We start from the raw sequence: 20,069 nt of genomic DNA on the forward strand, positions 1-20,069 counted from the left end.
AAGGAGTATTTGGAAGAAATGAAACATTAAAATTTTTTGATATCAGAGTGGAACATTTCACTTTTTAATGAAAATGTTGTATTAAAATAACTGCGTCTTCCTTTTTCATTTCTGAAGGGAGAAGTTATGAAAGAGTAAGTTCTGGAAATTAAACATATTGCAGTTTTGAGAAGTCCATTAGAAGCTGTCGAAATAGCTTGTAGGTTCACCTTCTGTCTGTTCAAAAAAAAACAAAACAGGCTCTTAGTGGAGAAATGTAATATCCTTAGAAGGACTGAAACCTCTATTGTCCTAAACTGTCATTCTGAGGCATATTAGTTTAATGTGCTAAGTGTTGTATTTGTATCCTTAAAAGCTAAAAGCTCTGGCTTTCTATGATTTGATTCTGATATCAGTAAGTGCATGGGGATGGTGAGATCATAGGCAGCTAACCTGCGTGTCAGTATGACCAAAGGGGTGCTGGTCATCCATGTGGTGTGGGACTGCATGCTATGATAACACACAGCTATTTTATGTAGGGCCTTTAATGATGGATCTTACGAAGCATTGCAGAGTTCAGAATGCAGGAGCTGAGGCAGATTTAAAGCACTCTAGCTCCTATACATAAATAGATAATCAGAAGGAACCTAATTCACACATCTCTGACAGCCTGTTCTCCAGTACAAAAATCATTACCAAAAGACAAAAACATTTTGTTTCAAAATTCTCAGACTAAATAGATTTAGGATCCTCCAGGATATGTAATGTAATTGAAGGTAAGAGGAGGTAATAATAAGAAATCAGTTTTTATGTTGGATGTAGTGGTGTTGTTTAAGCCTATACTGAGAAATATTCCTGTCTGTCCAATACCAGGCACATCAAATACAACTACTAGGCGACAAAACCTGAACAAACCTGTTTTTAACACATTATGTTGTTGAGCTGTCGAGCCCTTTCTCCAGGCTGTGCGAATGTCAAGAATTTACATGAGTTAGAAAACAGTTGGTAATTTCATGAAAGAAGACTCTCCTGGGGTTTATTAATCATACAGACATCCCATCTGGCTCAAACTCTACATTACTAATAGGAAGTATTTCTGTTTGCTTGTCCTGTTATTAAACTTTTACTGTTCTAAACTCCTGTTAGGGACAGGAAAATGTGGTGGATAAGCCGGTTAGTCATCCAGCAGTCATCTTTCTGTGCTGGGAATTTGTTCTGAGAACTGTAGGAGTTGTTACCTGGCTTTTACTCTGAGAAATCTATTTTTGAGAGAGGAACGGCAACAGACCCTGAAGATAGATGCTGGGACTATTTCATAATGGCACAAAGAGAATTGCTAACTGTCATAAGTGTAATTACATTAGTGTTACCCAAAAGCTCAGATACTGAGCTGTAAACATGGGGTAAGGTCTGTTCTGTCCTATACAGGGTTAGGACATCAGGAAGTTCTCTTGCTGGCAGGGGGGAGAGCCCAAGCAGCCCCAGACACATGGTTTGCTTTGCCTTGTATTTCCTTCTCCTATTTTTCCCTTTCCAAGTTCTTTCTATCTACTGTCCTAATCTCTTCCCAATAAACAGCCCAGTCTTGTTTCCCTTTCCCAACTGACCTTGGTTCTGTTGACTTTATACCTTTATTTGATGTCAGTGATAGAGTTGCCCTGGTAAATTCTGTTAAAGTGCTGTTCTCTGTCTGTTATCTATAGTGCCTGCCCTTTCTTGTGTTGCTATCTTCTTAGCGGTGCCACAGGACAGGGAGAGCCATCTGTGTATGTGCTACTCCTCCTGTGTTATCTGTAGCATCTTGCACTTGTTTCTGCTATCTTGTTAGAGGCACCACGAGCCTGGGTGGGCCCCCTGCTCACCAGCCTAACATACAGAAAGTCTTTTAGTTTATAGCTGTTTGTGTTGCGGCCCCAGAAAAGGTTCTAGAATAATATAGTTTATGTATACTTCAATGTTTACATAACTATAAATATTGCTAGAGAGTTCTTAGTCTTCGTTTCAGAATAACCCCAGATGTTTGCTTTGGAGGTAAAGTGACTTGGTAGCTGGAACAGGGTAGACTTGCTGGGGGGGGGCGATGTAGTTTTAGGGAACAAATGTGAAACAAACAAAAAAGTATTTTCCAAAATTGCTTCACCCAAAGCAGAATCTCCAGAATTTACAAAATTTGCTCACAGGCAGCAAGTAAACCAGAAATTAGAATTGACAGAGCCTGTCAAGCAGGCTGCTAAGGAAGCTCAGCTCTGTGTCTGCTCTGTTCCTCTCCCTTTAGCCTTCCTGGAAGGGACCTGTCAAATTCAGCTTTCCATCCACAAAAGAAGCAAGTGAAATTAATGCATCTGGGGGTCTTTTGTTGCTGTTTTTGTTTTGGTAAGGGTCAAGAGGCAGCTGTTTTTTAGGCGTGAACAGTTGGGCTTGAGAAGTAGACTTCTCAAATTCTAGTCTACCAGACATGTTGTAGCTCAGTGACTTGACATAGCTCATTTTAGGAAATTACCATGACAATTTAGATGCTTTGTTTTCACTTTTGCTATGTAAGTGGGCTTGTCTTGGCCCAAACTATCCAAAAAAAAGTTTGAGTAAGGGAAAAGACTGCTCTGTATTGTGCTTATAAATAGAATAAATACTTTGATCTCCTTTGAGCAACTTGAAATAAAACATGGAGACAACAGAACTGATCAGGGGAACTTTCATGGTTTTACACGCCTGCCTGAAAAAAAGCAAGGGAATTAAGAGGAAAGGAATAATGTGTACTGGAAGACAAATTCTATCCATGCCTCTCTTTTCCCAGTATCATGGATCTATTAACTGCTTGTTTCCCCTTTTCCCCTTCTGCTTATCAAGAAGCAGAACTTTCAGAAGGTTGGTTGAATGGCTTGTATGATGGAGGAGTAGCCTGCCTTCTGTATTTTCTATGGTACCTTATATATTTGTGTAAGGTACCTTATAGGCTGAGAAACTGGTCAGTTCAGACAGCATTACAGAGCTAACATTTGCCCATTAAGGGAGTAAGTCTCTACCAGGTGGGGTAGAAGCTGTTTCCCCATAGTAACATGAGAGTGTGTCAGAACATGTCACGGTACTAGCTGTGCAGCAGATAATCATGGTATTAGTTGTGTTACAGATAGTCCAGACTGGAATTGTGATTCATATGTGCTTTGAATGCTAAAAAGCATTTGAAGTAATTTTTTGTTTAGAACCTAGGAACTGCAATATGAAGTCTGCTCTCATACCCTTCCTTCAGCATCCCAGTAAGTTGTCATTCTCCTCTGTCTTACAGCAATGATTCCTGAGTGTTTGTCTTTTCAGTAATGAACTTAACGTTTCATTTTCTTGTTTCCTTTTGTACGAAGATGTTCAGGAGCAGCCTCTGCTTTCTGCATGCCTTTACTTTGTTCTTATTCTCATTTCTATCCACTTACAAATAAGCAGTTAATTTTTCAGCCTTTCCATTGAGGAAAATCTCTCCATGCCTCTTAATAGGATTTTCTCTATTTTCTCTGTATTCTTTGCTTCCAGGAGATGACTCAAACAGAATGTTGGTATTCATCTTGTTTGGTGTTAATTATGTATCAGTTTTACGTTTTTCTATTCATTTCCTTGCATAACTGAGCATCTGATTTCTTCTGCTTGTCTTGAAAGCATGAGCATAGACATTCTCCACAAGACTGTGGCAGGTCTTATCAAATTATCTCTTATTCCATGTACATCTGATGAAATATTAACAGTCCCATAATTTGTTATCTGCATTGGAAAGGCTTCTCGCAGAGGAACATTTGGATGTATAAGGAAAATGTTATGTGAAGCAATAATATGCTAGTTGTAGCACTGGGAGAGATGCTACCTAAGGGTTAAATTTGCTTATAGTACTTAAGTGCAGATCTGTATGCATTTTAAGGTTGTTTTTAAATTGCAGTGCTCTACAAAAGGCTTCACTGCATATATACATGTATACCTTTCAGTATAAACATGTCATTTTCAAGCTATTTCTTAACTCCAGTTTGAATGAAGGGAATTACAGGTACCAGTAGGTACATTTCATCTTTTGTGCATGAGGAGCAAGTGCCTTATTACTTTTTTTTGTGGATGAGCATGTGTGAACTGGAACGCTAAGTTAATTTACAAGTTTGGTGATGGTTGTGTAATGTGGGTACCATGGCAGTGAAATTACATAAAAAGCCTAAGGTCTGAGTGTCATGTATTTTGGGAACTTCACTAGGTCTGCTTGTGTAAGGATCCACAGGCCAGATAATTAGATGAATGTTTCAAGAGGAAAATAAATGCTACACTAAAAGTGATAATGTCTATGTTTGCAATATCGATTTCAAGTGCTAAGGTAATACTGAGAACAAGTGATATACATTTTTTTGTTGTGGTGGCTCTTTCAGTGGTCGTACAGAGAGTGATGACTAATTTACAACAACTAATTTTCACCTCAGAAAAATTGTTACAATACAGCCCGTGTTCCCCAGAGATAGTTTGAGTGCTAAATAAATAAATCTTTATAACAATATTTCTCTATATATCAAATGCAGCTGTAGGTAAACCGTTTCATGTGTCTTAACCAAGATAGGTAGATACAAATATGAAACAGGCAGAAGTCATGAATTCATATGTGACATTATATTCATCATGTTTTGATAAGGTCTGATTATCTTAATTGTTCTTGAATCTTTCTGTACTAAGGCAGTAAGTATATAGCTCTTAAATTACTCTCTGAAATAAGCTGACGCTGTTTCACATAGCTGAAACGGTTTATGCAATATAGAAAAAAAAAAACAAAAAAAAAACACACTAGAAATGTTTCTGAAAGCTGGTAACAACTCGTAATTCTCATCTTGAATATTTTAAACTCAGCCAAAATCTTGGGCTGGATAAAGAGTTGTACCCTCATTGCTGACAAGCAGGTTGGTGTACCTGTTCTGTAAAATTTGCAAAATTTAGGTAAATATGTGAGGTCTGTACTGGAGTTGATGACATCCCAGGACAGCAGGGCCTGGCTGGGCACTGAGGCCAGGCAAGACTGTGTGGGTCTGAGGCTGGAAGTCCCAAGGATGGGGCCAGCATGGCCTCACCAGGCAACTATCCCCACTGCCCCAAAGGCCCCTGGGGAGAAAGTTTCTCCCATATCCACTCTGAACCTCCTTTAGTACAGCTGAGCCTCCTCATGTCTCTGACTCCCTCCTCTCCACCATGTCCCACAGGTACCAGGGTGCTGTCACCCCTGGAGCCGTCTGGGCCAGTCCCAGTCTCCAGCCTCTCCTTGCAGGGCAACTGCTCCATCCCCCATCATGGTGGGGGATCTGAGCTCACACTGAGCTCGCCCCAGTTTATCTATGTCTTTGCTATACTGGGAGGCCCAAAAAAAGTCATGGCATCTAGACATGGTCTCATGAGTGCTGTGTTTTGGGAGATAATCCCATCTTCCAGGCTGTGTTCCTGCAGCCCAGCTGCTGGTTCATGCATGGCTCCCTGTGCACCAGGCTCCCATGAGCTGCTCCCCAGCCTGGCCATGCTGGCTACTGTTGCAAGGGGTTATGGACTTTGCATTTGTCCCCGCAGCTTGTCACAAAACTCCTGTTGGCCTGTTCCTTCAGCCTGTCTTGGTCTCAGAGTGGCAGCCCTGACACTCCCAGATGGGATGTCCATCCACCACACACACACACTCTTAGTGTCACCTGCAAGCCTGGTGAGGTTGCACTGCATCACATCCTCCAAATTATTGATAAAGGGCTTTTTGTTTGTTTGTTTGTTTAAAAAAAAAATTGAAATGAATTACTATTGTCTGCTTTTGACTTCCATGTAACTGTTTTTCAGCTGTTGGGAAACAGTCCAATCCTTTTGCTCTAATTTCAGGCTATTAGGCTGCAGATACTTTTCTGTGCGTCATGATAATGATGCAGACTTAGCCCTTGATCCATGCAGCAACTGTGTACTGGATTAATCTATGTAAATACTCTTCAGTGAGTCGGTGCTCTGACTTCTGGTAGTGCGGTTTCACCACAGTCACAATAATAGCCTAAAACAGGAGAGCACTGCAGTTTATTTAACTAAATGCTGGAGAGACAAGAGAGGAACAAAAGGGGGGAAGGTCTAATTTGGGGCAGGGGAAGAGGAGAAGGTTACAGCTGAGAGTTAGTGGCACATGGATGAGGATTTGTTATGGACTTCTCTGGTCTGACCTTTTGTCAAGAGCTGATGGCTTGAGGGGATGGGAAAGGCATTTATTGGCAGTGCCCAGTATTTTGGAAAGCTCAGTGCCCTGCACTTCATGAATTGTTACAACTTCTAGCTTACTAAGTCTCTCATCGACTGATATCGGTAGTTTTTATAATTGATTTATTTTGTGGTTTTGCATGCTGTGACTAGTTTCGAGCTTCAGTTACCACCTACTTAACCAGATCAGTAATGGTCACAAATCCACTGATACTGCGTACCTCCGTACCTCACTGTCTTGTTTTTTCTTAAAAAAAAAAATACCGGGGGAGGGGAATTAAAAAAAAATTGCTTCAAAAGAATGCAGTTAAAGAAAAGAAAATGCAATTAAGGCAAGCAATGCACTTTGAAAATACTTCTGATATTCCACTTTTCAGTGCCATCCTGTATTCCTATTGCAACTAAAACTTCTTACCAGTAAGGATATATTCCCCTTTGTCTCCTAATTTCTGAAATGTGCTCTAGTAAGGATGCAGCATTGTGGAATGAATGTAGAATCATTCTGCAGAGGGGAAAAACTGCTGTTGTATTGCTGTCATTTTTTGTTTGTTTGATTTGTTTCTTTGCTTGTTGAAAAACATCCTGGATAAGTCTGCCTGCTTGGTCAGAACTAAATACCTCAACACTTGTGGTGGTGTGGACAAATGTTTGGTCCTTACTGACTTCAACTGCAGAATAAAACTTAAAAGAATTGGAGTGGAGATTGCAAGTCCAAAATGTGGGGAAAAAATAAAAATAAAATGACGTACTTACTGGCTGTACCTCGTACCATGTTCTTCTAGGTAGTTTAATGAGGACCCTGCCCTAGAAACGTGAGAAATCAGGTTGCAGTCACAGAGCCATCTCTATTGTCATCTCAGCCTGTGTCAGCTGAGTTTTCCAGATCTTCTTCCAATGGATGGCTAGTGTGAGAGGCAGAAGTGGGCTGAAATCTTGCAGCCTTGAGTAAAGGGAAGATTGTAAAGAGGTACAAGGAAGAAATCCAGCCCCAGTTAGTTGGGATAGGAGTGTCAGCATGGTGCATGCCAGCTGCACAGGTCGGTCTCAAGTGACATGCTAAGAGACATCACAGACGGTTTTGTAAACAAATGTGTGCCTGGAGATGTGTAGGAGCCCCAGCAAGCTTAGTGTCTTCTGATATGCAATAATATACTTCATAAAGTTGTTTGTATTAAAGAAGGGAGAAGAAATCGTGTTGAAACAGTGACTTGAGTCACCTTGATATTAATCACTTCATATGGATGTGCTGTGCTGCATAGCACTGTGCTTATTCTTTATTTGCATTACTCCTGCTGAGATTGGGAACTTCAGTGGCAGCAGCACTAAGTAGTGCCAGGTACGTAACAAACATGTAGGAGACACAGTCCTTACCATGAATAATTTATAATCTAATTAGAAGCAAACCTTATCAAATAGCTGTTTAAAGAACCGCAGGAAGAAGTGGAGAACAAAAGCGTGATTGTATCATGCAGTTGCAGGAGCCTCGTTGTTCGCCCTGTTTGGCTTAGGAGTTCTTGGAAGCTGTAACAAGTAATAAGTAGACTAGGAAGAAAAAAATTGACACTGAGTGGGATGAGTTGCTATATAACAGTATTCTTTGTAAGAGTAGTATTTCCACAAATTGCTTTCTTTTTTTTTTCCTTTCCCTTTTATGACATTAGTCAAATTATGCATGAACTTCAGAAGCTGCTACTAATTCTGCATAAGATCAAAGAAATACATTATATTTTTTGGTACAGCTCTGCAATGCTTTTCTAAGTGCAAATACTTCACCTTTCTTTCTGGCTATTGTCAGTAATGAACAATCACAGGACGGTTTGGGTTGAAAGGGATATTAAAGACCTTCCATTTCCAACCCCTCCGCTAGACCAGGTTGCCCAAAGCCCCATCCAACCTGGCCTTGAACACTTCCAGGGATGGGACATCCACAGCTTCTCTGGGCAGCCTGTTCATGTGCCTCACTGCCCTCTGAATAAATTTCCTCCTAACCTCTAATCTAAATCTCCCCTCTATTAGTTTAAAACTGTACCCCTTGTCCTATCATTACCTGCCCAAGTAAAATGTTGCTCTCCATCTTTTTTTATAAGTCCCCTTTAAGTATTGAAAAGCTACAATAAGGTCACCCCTGTGCTTTTTCTTCCTCAGGCTGAACATCCCTGGCTCTCTCAGCCTTTCTTCATAGGAGAGGTGCTCTAGCCCTCTGATCATCCTCGTGGCCCTCCACTGGACCTGCTCTAACAGATCCACATCTTTCTTGAATTCTTCCACATTACCTTGTGATGTAACATGTTTCGTCTTAAAGGGATATTTCACTAACACAAAACATATGTGATTATTTTCTTTAAGAAGTAGCAATTAGTGACTCTCCTTAGAAAAACACATTGGAGCATCACTGATTTGTCCCTCATGGAGATTAAATCCAAACTGCTAATATCACCTAGTATCACAGATTGTCTGAAGAAACAACATATATTTTTCATGCTAGCAATAAGGAAATAATTTTTCAGTCTATCTACTAGAGTCCATCTGAATTCTTTGTTAGGTGTCTGAAGAAGATGTACCTTTGGAGAAACATAGACATCTTGACTGGCAAGCTTTAGGCTTTATTTTTTTGTTCTGAAATGCAGATCTTGGTAACAGTTGCTGAATTGTAAGATAGGGGCTGTATGGGATCCGTTTCCATATGACTTAGAATGCTGTTATGTTGATTTCCGTCCTGTATATGTACACAGATGTCAATGGAAGATGAATTGATCTGAAAATAGAGCATCTTCAACATTAATGTCAGCTGTGTTCAGTTTCATAATGCTACACTTCAATACTACATCTGCATTTCTTTCTTCACTAGTTTAGTTACTAAGAACATGCTATTGGCTCCTCCACTAGTAATTCAGTGTTGGACACCAAAGCAGTTTGGCAGCATCTGCCTTGATGCTTTCATCATGTATCTGCTGTCAAGGCAGATATTTTCAGAAAAAACTCTTAAAATGCCTACAGAACACACTCAAGTCATAGCTTACTTGGGGAAGAGACAAGCAAATATATCATACAAATCCCTCAGTTTTAAAGAGAAACAGTGATTTTAAGGACAGGCTGGATGGGGCCTTGGCCAACCTGATCTAGTGGGTGGCACCCCTGTCTGTGGCAGGGGGTTGGAGTTAGATGATCTTTAAGGTCCCTTCCAACCCAAGCCATTCTGTTTTTGTTTGTTTGTTTTTTATATCTATTTTGCTTGCTATGTATCAGGCAAGAGAAAGCTGAAGTTGAGTGAATTTATCTAAAATTGAGCTAGAGCATGACCAGCTTTGGATGGTTCAAGGTAGGATGAATGCTGTCATAAAAGACTTGGTTAACTATATGAACCACATTTCTTTTCTTTCTCTGAAATTTATAGCTTCATTTGGCTGAAATTAGCCAGATGTTAGGCTTCAGAAAATGCAAGGACAGTTCTTCATGGAGAGGGCTGTGCATTGTTCATGGCTTCCTAGTTTTTGTTTAGTCAAACACGGGGTCTCAGCTATGTTCTGTGCTGGACCAAATAGTTTGTTTTTTTCTTATCTCTGGTGTTGGGATGGCTAGGGAAGAAGCAGACCATAGATATCAGCTTGTTCTGAATGATACTAGTATTTGGAGTATGGAGGCAAACTTTCATCTTCCTTCAACTTTTTCTGCCTTATCACCCTCACCCTGTGACTTTTGCTGAAATGAACTGTGCAATAGTTAAAGCAACATAGCCCAGCTCTGACTTGTAACCTAACTGTAAAGCACTGTGGTTTGTTATTGCATCCATTTCTTCAGGAAATTCATACTTTTAGATGTGCTTTACTGTTCAGTAAGGAAAGATGTGCCTGGCAAATGAGTAAAATGATTACCACTGAGTAATGTGGTAAGTCATACAATAATTTTCAAATGAACTCTTTTTTTTCTTTTTTTTTTTAATTAAGACACCAAAGCATCAGGGCTGCTGTTCTTATTAATTATTTCTTGTACAAAATAGTCTAGTTTTTCTGCATGCTTGTGCATTAAATAAAATATGCAGTAATAAAAATAAGTGTAGAAAATAACCTTACCTGCAGATTTCCTGTTCTCTTTAGTTAGCTTTTAATTAGAATTCTTGTTACGGAATTAATAGAATAATTTATTCCTTTTAAAGTGTGTAACATAATGAAGCACTGTGCGGTGTCTGTCCCTGGTTAACAAATGATGCCCACAGCAGCATATGATGAATATTAGTTGAGTAGTTTAATACACTACTAAAGAGGCTTACAAGCTACTGTGAGGTGTAGAAAGTAGAAGGATAGAAGCTTATCTGTAACTTAACATAACCCATGTGGGAATAATACTTAGCATTTCTGTCAAACTTTCCATTTGAGGATTTTGAAGTGCTTTGCAATACAAATGACGAATTAATCCTCAGAATAGTCCTTAATGTTTTTATTTTCCCTCTTAGTTCTCTTTCATATGCAGAACCTAGATTTTTGTTTCAAATTTTTTGTGTGTGGGCAAGAAATGAATTATTTGTAAGATCCTGAAATGCTGAGGCATAGCAGCAGTTTGCTCACGTATCCTTTTAATGCAGAGCAGTAAGTACAGAAGCCTATAAAATATTTCATGATATGATGTGCATATTTAATATTAACAGAGAATCCTGTAAATCAGTTTGGCTAGCCTTATCCTGTTGGCGCTGTAAGAGCTCTAGGTGTTTCCACCCGGGGACTGTGCTGCATGCCCTGTGCTGTGGGTAGTGGTTTCAGAAGTACTTTGGAGACTTTGAGTGGTTTCAGAAGTACTTCAGAGTTCTCAGTCCCTCGCTCCTGTGACAAGGCAAATGAAGACATGAGTTAAACAGCCTTCACCTAAATGTTCCCAAAATCTCTAGCTGCTTCTTTTTGGAAAACGGGAGCCTGGAATTGTTGTTACTGGCCCATTAGCTAACAGAGAAATCTCCTTTGGGGTTTACTTGGCTGGAGTGAGAGTCCTGTCACGAAGTACTAGTAGGAGCTCCAGCCTGAATGCACTTCAGAGCATGCTTGTCATCCACCTGCTAAATGAGGAGCAGGCACACTTTGCAGGGACTGTTAAACGCGCGGTGACAGTGTGTAGCTTGCTTTTAACTTGGGATGATGCCATTAGGTAATGAGGTTATAAACACCAGGAACCTGTCAAGCTCCTGATTTGCAATAATCTTCCTGCTGACAGATAAGAAGTGGTGATATATATATAAATATATATATGTAAAGTTTCATAGAGACAGGATTTACTTTACATGTCTTGAAGGAGAAAAACAAATTCCTGTTGCTAGTGGAGAAAGGGAGTATATTGTCATGTGTGTCTTGTTTTGTCAGATTCAAAGAAAAATGTAAACAATATCCAGTGAGATTACTTTTCTTTGGATATGTGAGATTTTTTTTGCAGCTTAGTTTCTGGAATAAGAAATAGTAACTGAAAATGAAGAGCTTAGAATAAAATTCTGTCGACTGTGAGTGCTATTTTTAAATTTCAAATCAAACTGGAAATGATTCTACCTACAGAAAACAAGATCTGAATACTAACTGATTAGTTGATTTCTCTGTCTAGTTTTCTAATGAATCTTGGCCTTCAGTCAGGAAGCTAACTCTGAGATTATGTTTTGTGAAGAGCTGCTTATTAAGTAACATTCTTAGCAGTTTAGCATAAAGGTAGACATAGTGTAACTTAAAAAAAAAAAAAAACAACAACAAAAAAAAAACAAACAACATATCACTTCTTAGTCATACCTACATGTCTTCTGAGATTAGGTTATGAACCACTTAGCAAAGAATTAACTACAGCTGAGCACCCTACATTCTAGAGTATCCACTCTGGAGCAAGTATGAGCAGGGTAAAAAGCTGAAAATACAGATATAAAATACTTCAAAATCCATTTTTTTTTCCTGAGGAAATTCAAGACAGTTATTAGTAACTGAAACACTTCCAGATGGAAAAGACAATGTGTTACGATTACCTGCAGAACTGCAAGAAAAGATTGGTAGTAATTCAAACCTTTTATTTCAAAGTAATAATAGTGAATAATGACAAAAGTAACAAAGATCATGCTCTGAAACAAAAGTAACTGCCAAGTGATTTCACAATGTAGTTGTGCTTCCTTATCCTAGGGAAGAAAAAAAAAAGCATTCTGTACTGAGATCTTCAGAAAAATCCTATTACTTCGTGTTTCCAAGATGTAGATCATTCAAGACAAGGTCAATAAACTCAGCAAATAACTTGTGTTTCTTTAGAAGTCTTAATAGTACACTAAAGACCATTATGAAGATGGTGAAACACAGATGTAGTGCTTCCAGTAACTTCCAAAAACACAGGCTATGTGTTGCCAAAAATTACTCACTGTGATAAACAGCAAATTCTGTAAAAGCATATGAAAAGGAGCTCATATATGCTGCATCATTTTATGAAAGCTGATGGTGAATCAGCTTAAGATCATACCATTTTTTTCACAGAGAAATCCTGATTAGTGACCTTGTAATACCTTCAAAGGTACCGTTATGCTTACTAATAATAAAATTTCCAGAATGACTGAAGTTTTTCAGCTGTATTGCAAGTACTTGAGGACAGTGAAAACAGCTGAGAATACATCTGCCTTATTTAGATGCAGTTGCCTAACAGTAATGGGAGTGGAAAATAAGAAAGTAAGGCTTCCTGAAGCTTGAGTTTTTGCTAGTGGTTAATATAATACTGCCTGCAGAGCAAAGCAATCAGCTTTGCTCTGCAGGTTGTGTTATGGTCACAAACGTCATTCACTGGAGGCCTGGTGGTAGGTTCACTGTTACCAGCCAAGCACCACGCAGTTGCTTGCTCACCCAGTGAGAAAACTGATGGGTCAAGATCAAGGAGGTTTATTAGGTGAAGGAAGGGAGGTAAGGCAGAGATGAGAGATACAAAGGCCACTACCTGTATTGCAGACATGAGTGTGATCTTACCTGGTGTGGAACATGCCTTTGGCTAGCCTGGGTCAGCTGTGTCCCCTCCCAATCCCTCACCCACCCCAGCCTATGTCTGGTGGGGAGGGAAGAAGGACGAGAGTGGGAGAAAATGAGAAAGCCTTGATGTTACATAAGCACTGATCATCAATAGCCAAAACATTGGTGTGCTCTCAATCTATTATAGCCACAAATTCAAAACACAGCACCACACAGCCTGCTATGAAGAATGCTAACACCAGACAGATGTGGAGCTTAGTGATGTGGTTTAGTGGAGGACATGTTAGTGTTAGGTCAAAAGTTGGACTAGGTGATCTTTGAGGTCTCTTCCAACCTAGATGATTCTGTGATTCTGACCCAATGGAGGTATCAACCATGCGAATCCATTTGAACAAGAAGAAAGCTTAAGTGGAACATGTTTAGAAATTTCTTAGTAATGTTAGGAGGGATTTCCTTCATTACCCTTAACTGATACTCTAAACGAATGGAGAAGCTTTAGTTACAGCAATAGGAAGGAGAAAAGATTCAGGCAGACTAGGATGAGTGAACATGTAGCTCTCTCTGTTAAGGAACAATTTAAAAGGTGAGAAAAACATGTAAAAGGCTCAGCATAGACTGAGAAAATCTCTTTAATCTAGCAATTAGAGTTTAATAGAACAGACAAGCAAAGTGTTATGTTTTCTTATTTTTTTTCCTGTTAGAGTTTCTCAAGGGTCTTCCTCCCTTGGGTGTCCAGTACCATTTTAGTCTTCTGCTTCCCTCTCATCTTGACATGGTTTAAAAGACTCTGTTGAAGGTCAAGATGGTACTATTTCATGCTGTGAGATTTTTTTTCTTTAATATCGCAGTTCTAAAAGGTGCTTGAATTCTTTTCCTGACATCCTTTCTGACATCTCCCCAGCTTACATCTTAACAGCTGAAAATAGATCTTATTAAGTTCTTATTTTCACTTCACCTGGTACCGCAGTAGTTTGCATCTAAATACCATTACTGAGCTGATTCAGCATCACTCGTTTTCTGGCAACGTTTCACGCCTGAACTCTTGGGTACTCCTGTTTGAATAAAACTGTATTTTGCACATTTCAAGTGGTTTATGTGTCCTTTGCAGACATTGTGTTAGAGTGCTTAGAAGATGGCAGTAGCTGTAATACCAACAAATGGGAACGTGTGGTCATCATCCTTTGGTTGGTCAGCATTGTAGCTCTAGTAAAGGTCTTTATTTCTGCTTCTGGAGAACAAACCTTTTTGGTTTTAATTATTTTTATTTATTATTATATTGAATTGGTTGATAAAATTATCTTTCTCTTGCTATAAAGGAAGCAAAAAAAAAAAGTAATCAGAGGTTCTTCCATGAATAGCATCAGACCCTCAATTTTTTCTTCAGTCTTTGCTGATGCTGATTATAACAGCACACTTAGTTATTCCCCAACAAAGGTGGGGTGGCATTTTGATATTTTCTGAATTTATAAGTCAAAATCATTGTTTTGTTTCTTTTCTGAAGGTGTAAAAGCAGCCAGCTTACTAGTGAAAAAGTGCTAGATAGTCAAGCATTTGGCTGTGGCTTTTAATTCTGAATGCCCTGTGGTAGAGCTTGATCAGAAATGGACTTGGCTGATGTAGGTGCAGGGCCTCTCAGTGAGCTGTCAGGCTCTTCTGGATTTTCAGGTTCAATGAACATATCTTAGCAAAAGTAGAAGAACTGAGGAATGCATCTTTGCAAATGTACTTCTGCCTACTGACATCCTGGAGGAATAATAAGGAATTATTTGAAAGCACTCAGGTGAAATCATTTCATTAGTTACACTGTAGAGAAGCTTGAGAGTATCTGGAATCATCTGACCAAAAGCTGTCAGATTCTTCATCATTAGGAACTTGTTGTTACCTGGATGTTCTCAGTGAAAGTGAGATTTATTTAGAAATGTCAAGTGATCAATGATACTTGTGCAAGGGGTCAGAGAGGTGATCAAAAGGCTTAATGAATTAAAAGAGATGTCCCATGCAAACAGGTGAAAACTGTAAGGATAGATGGATTTCTGCAAGCGATTCTTAAATTTCAGTGCTGAACTTCCAGTGCTAGGAGTTTGGCTTAAGCAAAGGAGTAATTATCTTTGTCTTGAGTCTATTCAGGTTGCTACTCACTATTTTAGAACTTTTTCATTCATGTGTAAAAAAATAAAGCCGTTAACAGGTAGGAAATTCTTTTAGTAGGAAACTTAAATCCCTACAGGGGGAAAAGCATATAGAACACTGCAGATGCACTGAACTCTAGAAACTGAGATTTTCTAGTAAGTTAGAAGCACAAACCATGAACTGTTGTCTGGCAAGGTAAAGTTGGTGTGTTTTTAAGGATACTTATCTATGGGTTATTTGCACAGTAAGTAGAGTAACACTGAGTCCTAGTCACTCTTTGCTGCATAGACACATTTGACATTTGTATTTGGTTGCTAGTAGTTACACTTGTCTAGTTTGCCAAGTAGTTAATACCCAGCAAAATAGGAGGACATTTTGAGAAATAAAAGTTGGTGTTCATTAATGTCTAATAATAATTGTTGTTAGAAGTCTTTTAGGGTCTTTTGTGTGGGTTACCTTCCTGCCTTACTCTCTGTGAGTTGGCTGATTAAAAGGTAATCAGGGTGGCTCCTGTTAGGAGCACACATCTGCATTTACAATGCAATACAATCAAAATGTACATCAGCTGGAAAAAAATAAAAGCAACTGAGGAGATGTCTTGTAGTGTCATGTACATTGGGACTGTTTTGGCTGAACTGAACTGTTTTTGGAGCTGTTCCTGTCTTTTCTGCTTGGTAACTCTGATAATCCTGGCAAACTGATTTTGGAGAATGAAACAGGACAGAAATGATCCTCAAAACCAAAGTTCCAGTTGCAACCATGTCAGTACTGGCTTGACCAGTTAATTTTGTTATAATATGGCTTCTTTAGACACTTTGATTCAGATCACTTAATTACAGCCTTGATTTAAATAAATAAATAACCCCTTCCTTGTGGTGTTCCTAGATTAAGATTAAACAAATTAAAAGAATTCTGATGTGATTTTATAAGAAAATAAGCATGTTTTTCTGTGCTTTGATAAAGCAGAGAAAATGTCAGGTTCAGTGCAGGTCAGGATTTAGCCTGCTGAAATCTCAGAGAATTTGCATTCTAATACCTAAAGCTGAGCTTGCAGATCTGGCACATGACTGCAGGGCAAAATAAATCTTTCTTGTATAATATGCAAAATTACTGGAGAACTTAATTGGTAAATTAGAAAATAGCCTTATGCTGTGGCTAAATGATCAGTTTCATATGATCCTGATCCCTCTTGCCAGGGGTTGGGAATGTCACATAGAGATAAAGGCTGCTGCTTGGCTGCCTGCTGCCAGGTCTGCACTGGGACAAGATGCCCCCATCCCTGGAGAGCTCCTAAGCCATCCCTGAGTGAAGCTGAGCTAGGGATTTGGCTCCTGCCAGGCAATGTATCAGTGCCACCCGTGGCTGGAGGATGTTTCCACACAGCCTCTTGCTGCCTTTCAGCTGAGATCTAACACCATGCTAACTAACTTCCTGGTTGAAAGTGCTTGTATTTTAAATACTTTTATTTTTATTATTATTTTTTTTTTTTAAAACTTGTGAAGTTGGCCCTCTAAGGACTGTAGAGTAAATTAACATTCCTGAATATTCCTGCAGGATTGATGCGCATTTATGCTTCTATAAATGAAGAAGAAACATTTTTTCTCAGGGGCACAGCAGTACTCTAGAAAATCTGTTGTCGTTTATTATAGTCTGGTTTAATGCAGATTTTTAATTGACATAATTTCTCTATGTAATTTGAGCAAAGGAGAGGAAGGAAGAAAGTTTAGGATTACTGTTATCAACATGTCCTAGGGCCGTTGCTTTTAAACGTAGGATTATAACCGCTATTTAACAGAATTATCCTCGACACACGTGGCCTGAAGAAGAGGTCTGAAAGCAAGGGCAGTGCAGTGGTGTCACCTGACAGCCTGAAGCAGTGTCTTTGAAAAGGTCTGAAACCATCACTTCTTGTCTGACAGATGACCTCTGGCATTCCTAGCTCTGCTCTGCTTTGTGGAAGGAGGGAGGGGAGACAACAGGAGGCAAAGCCTCTCTTCCTCTTACGTAAAGCCAGGCTGCTGGTAGTGGTCCTTGGAGAAGGCTCTTCATGTTAAAGATGCTGCTGGAAAAGGGAGATGTTGGTCCTGCTGGAGTGGCAGTGGTTCTCCACCAGGCCCAGAGGGCTGTGCTGTTGTCCTAGCTGCATGCCTGGGAGGGACAGGTTCACCCAAAACACTGCCAAAAGGCACCCTTTGGTGCTCTTGGCTGATTGTGGTAGGGAGAGGGTGTGAAGTGTCCTTGGTGAGTCTGCTGCCTGCTTCTGACGAGAATGCCCTCTGCTCGTATTGCAGAGCTGCTGTGCTGGGTTCCCCAAGGGTGTTTGCCAGAGCAGTATTTATTTGTGGTGCATCTCTGTATGGAAGAAGCATCTTCATAATCAAGCTTAGTTAGTTGAAAAAGTTCTTTGCTGTTTGTGCAAAATTATATGCAGAATAGCTACAGAGGCATGCAGTAGCACTTATAGTCACACAAGATTATATCATAACAAACTCAAAACCTTTCCTAGATGCCTTGCCTGTCCATTCTAACTTCATTTTTCTATTAGCTGTATTGAGTTTGAACCACCTTAGTTTTATGCAAGAAAATCTCTGCCAGACTGAAAATTCCTGTAAGCTGCTCTTAATTGTGATTACAAAACTTCCTGCTCTAGGATAAACAAAAACTTTTTTTTTTTTTTAAAAAAAAAAAAGTTTGCTTTCATTAGTTTAAGAGGTGTATTCTTAAGGGAAAGAAAACAATATTTGAATTAATGTATAACACGACAAAGTCATTTAATAAATTTCATTTTTGTTTCTATGTTGATCACATGTGTACAGATAGCAGTAGAGGTGGATCTGACAGATGTAGAGCTCTTAGGGTAACCATGCTGCTACCATCCGGAAAACAGTGCTACTGCTATTCTTGTGTAAAATATTTCATAGTTCTGATGCACAGAACACGAATATAATTAAGCATTGTATTAAATATATTTAATATTGAGAGTGTTCTTAAGACAGTATTTGCTGTGGCTTCTTTCAAAATAAACATTTTAATCCTGCTTTTGTTTCCCCGCAGATGATGAAACATGCCTGGGATAATTATAAGCGTTACGCATGGGGATTAAATGAACTGAAACCCATATCTAAGCAAGGACATTCAAGCAATTTGTTTGGTGAGTAGAGTGTATTTTTGTGCTTAGTGACGTTAGCATAAAACAGTAAATCAGCTGAAAAGATTATAGGTGATAAACACGTGTTCTTCCTAGACTTTGTGATGCAGTGTGGTGTTTCTTACTTATGTATTGAAAATAACAGTTAATGAAGGTCATGCTGTATACGACTCTTATAGATTCCTTTCTGAATGAGAATAAATGAAATGTCATTGCTGCATGATAAAGAAATAGTTTTGTTGCATTAAACACTGCCCTACCTTAAAATTTTTCATATAAAGTGGAACTTTTTGACACCAGATTCAGTAAGCATGAAACAAAATCTGTAAGGGGGGAGGTGGAAGGCGCTCCAGAAAAGTCCGGTACAAGAAACAAGCATCGTTACTTGGTAATCTCTACTGCCATGAAGGCAGCTGAAGCTGTCTGCAATTTATGCCCATTCCTTGAAGAAACTTGTTAATCCCTATCACTCAGGCTCCCTTAACAGGCTTTTTCTTTCATGAATATAAACATTATTTGCACCTCTAAATGTTACACAGGAGATGTTTAAATAACACCCAAGTTGTTATCAGTTTAGGACAAATATGGAGCTGAAAAGCTCCAGTAGGAGAGGCACACTGCAGAAATCCAGTGTAATGAGGCAAGACTTTTTAATGTGCAAGTGGGACAGAGCTTAGATAAACAGCAGCTGAAGGGCACCAGAATTCCAAAGTGTGAGAAAGCAGTCCTGAGTCGTCATCTTCAGTTTTGCAGAGAAATGATCAATTAAGCAGTTTAACAGCAATCTTTGTATTCAAATAAATTCTGTTTTCCAAACAGAAAGCTGAAAAAATTAACTAATTTCTATAGCTGGGGAAAAAGTCAATATATTATTTTGGTTTTAACGGGAACTTATTTTGTTGACTATGTGGAAAAGAGATTTTCAAGTGGGAACAGTTCCTAAAACAGCTTAAATAGAGCACTTATCAAATTCTCAACTATATTTGGAAGTTGCTAAGAGACAGCAGTTGTGATTACAAAAATAATTGTGAAAATACAACATCTACATTGATGTTGCAGCACTGCTAAGGTGACATAAAAAAAGGTTTTACTAGATAATTATAGAGTTAGATATTGGACTTTAAAATATGAATTGGGTGTTTGAAACCAAAGCAGTTTGGGTGAACTTCAGGGTTAACTTGGGCTTCTGTTTTCATGTGTAAAACTAAAATTGTTTGATTATTATCTTTCAGATTACTGATAGTTTTGCAGTTTAATATCAGATATAAGTAACTGTTTAATGCAATCCCGTTTTGTTTTCTTAGAGGACAACAAAATGTTGCATGATGTCTTGAAAATTAAAATGCTTAATCTAGTTTCATTGGCATCCGAAGTGGTATAAAAATTTAAGTGATTTGAGTTCCTAATGGTACTGCATGGATTTGCAGAAAAAGCAGTAGGTGTATTGACTTGTGAAATTCTTAAGTAGAAACACTGCAGATACAGCATAAGAATAAGTCACTGAAGGTACTGTTTAGTGTGCAACAGGAAAAGTCTTGAATTTGAAAATAAAACTGCATTTCAAAGAATAAGAGCCAGAGTCAGTTTAAATGCAGACCATTTCATCATTGTGGTATCTAGCATATGATCTTATTGCT

General features: G+C 38.9%; 1 protein-coding gene across 1 annotated transcript in view; it reads left to right on the forward strand.

Annotated features, from left to right (window-relative positions):
- The window catches only part of MAN1A1 (mannosidase alpha class 1A member 1), a 138,064-nt gene that overhangs the window by 17,526 nt on the left and 100,469 nt on the right, over positions 1-20,069 (forward strand). The window contains exon 2 of the mRNA XM_068677591.1: positions 18,339-18,435. Within this exon, the coding sequence (XP_068533692.1) occupies positions 18,339-18,435 (97 nt within the window). The remainder of the gene's footprint in view (positions 1-18,338; positions 18,436-20,069) is intronic.

The sequence above is a fragment of the Anas acuta genome, chromosome 3 (genome assembly GCF_963932015.1).
Source record: "Anas acuta chromosome 3, bAnaAcu1.1, whole genome shotgun sequence".
NCBI lineage: Eukaryota > Metazoa > Chordata > Aves > Anseriformes > Anatidae > Anas > Anas acuta.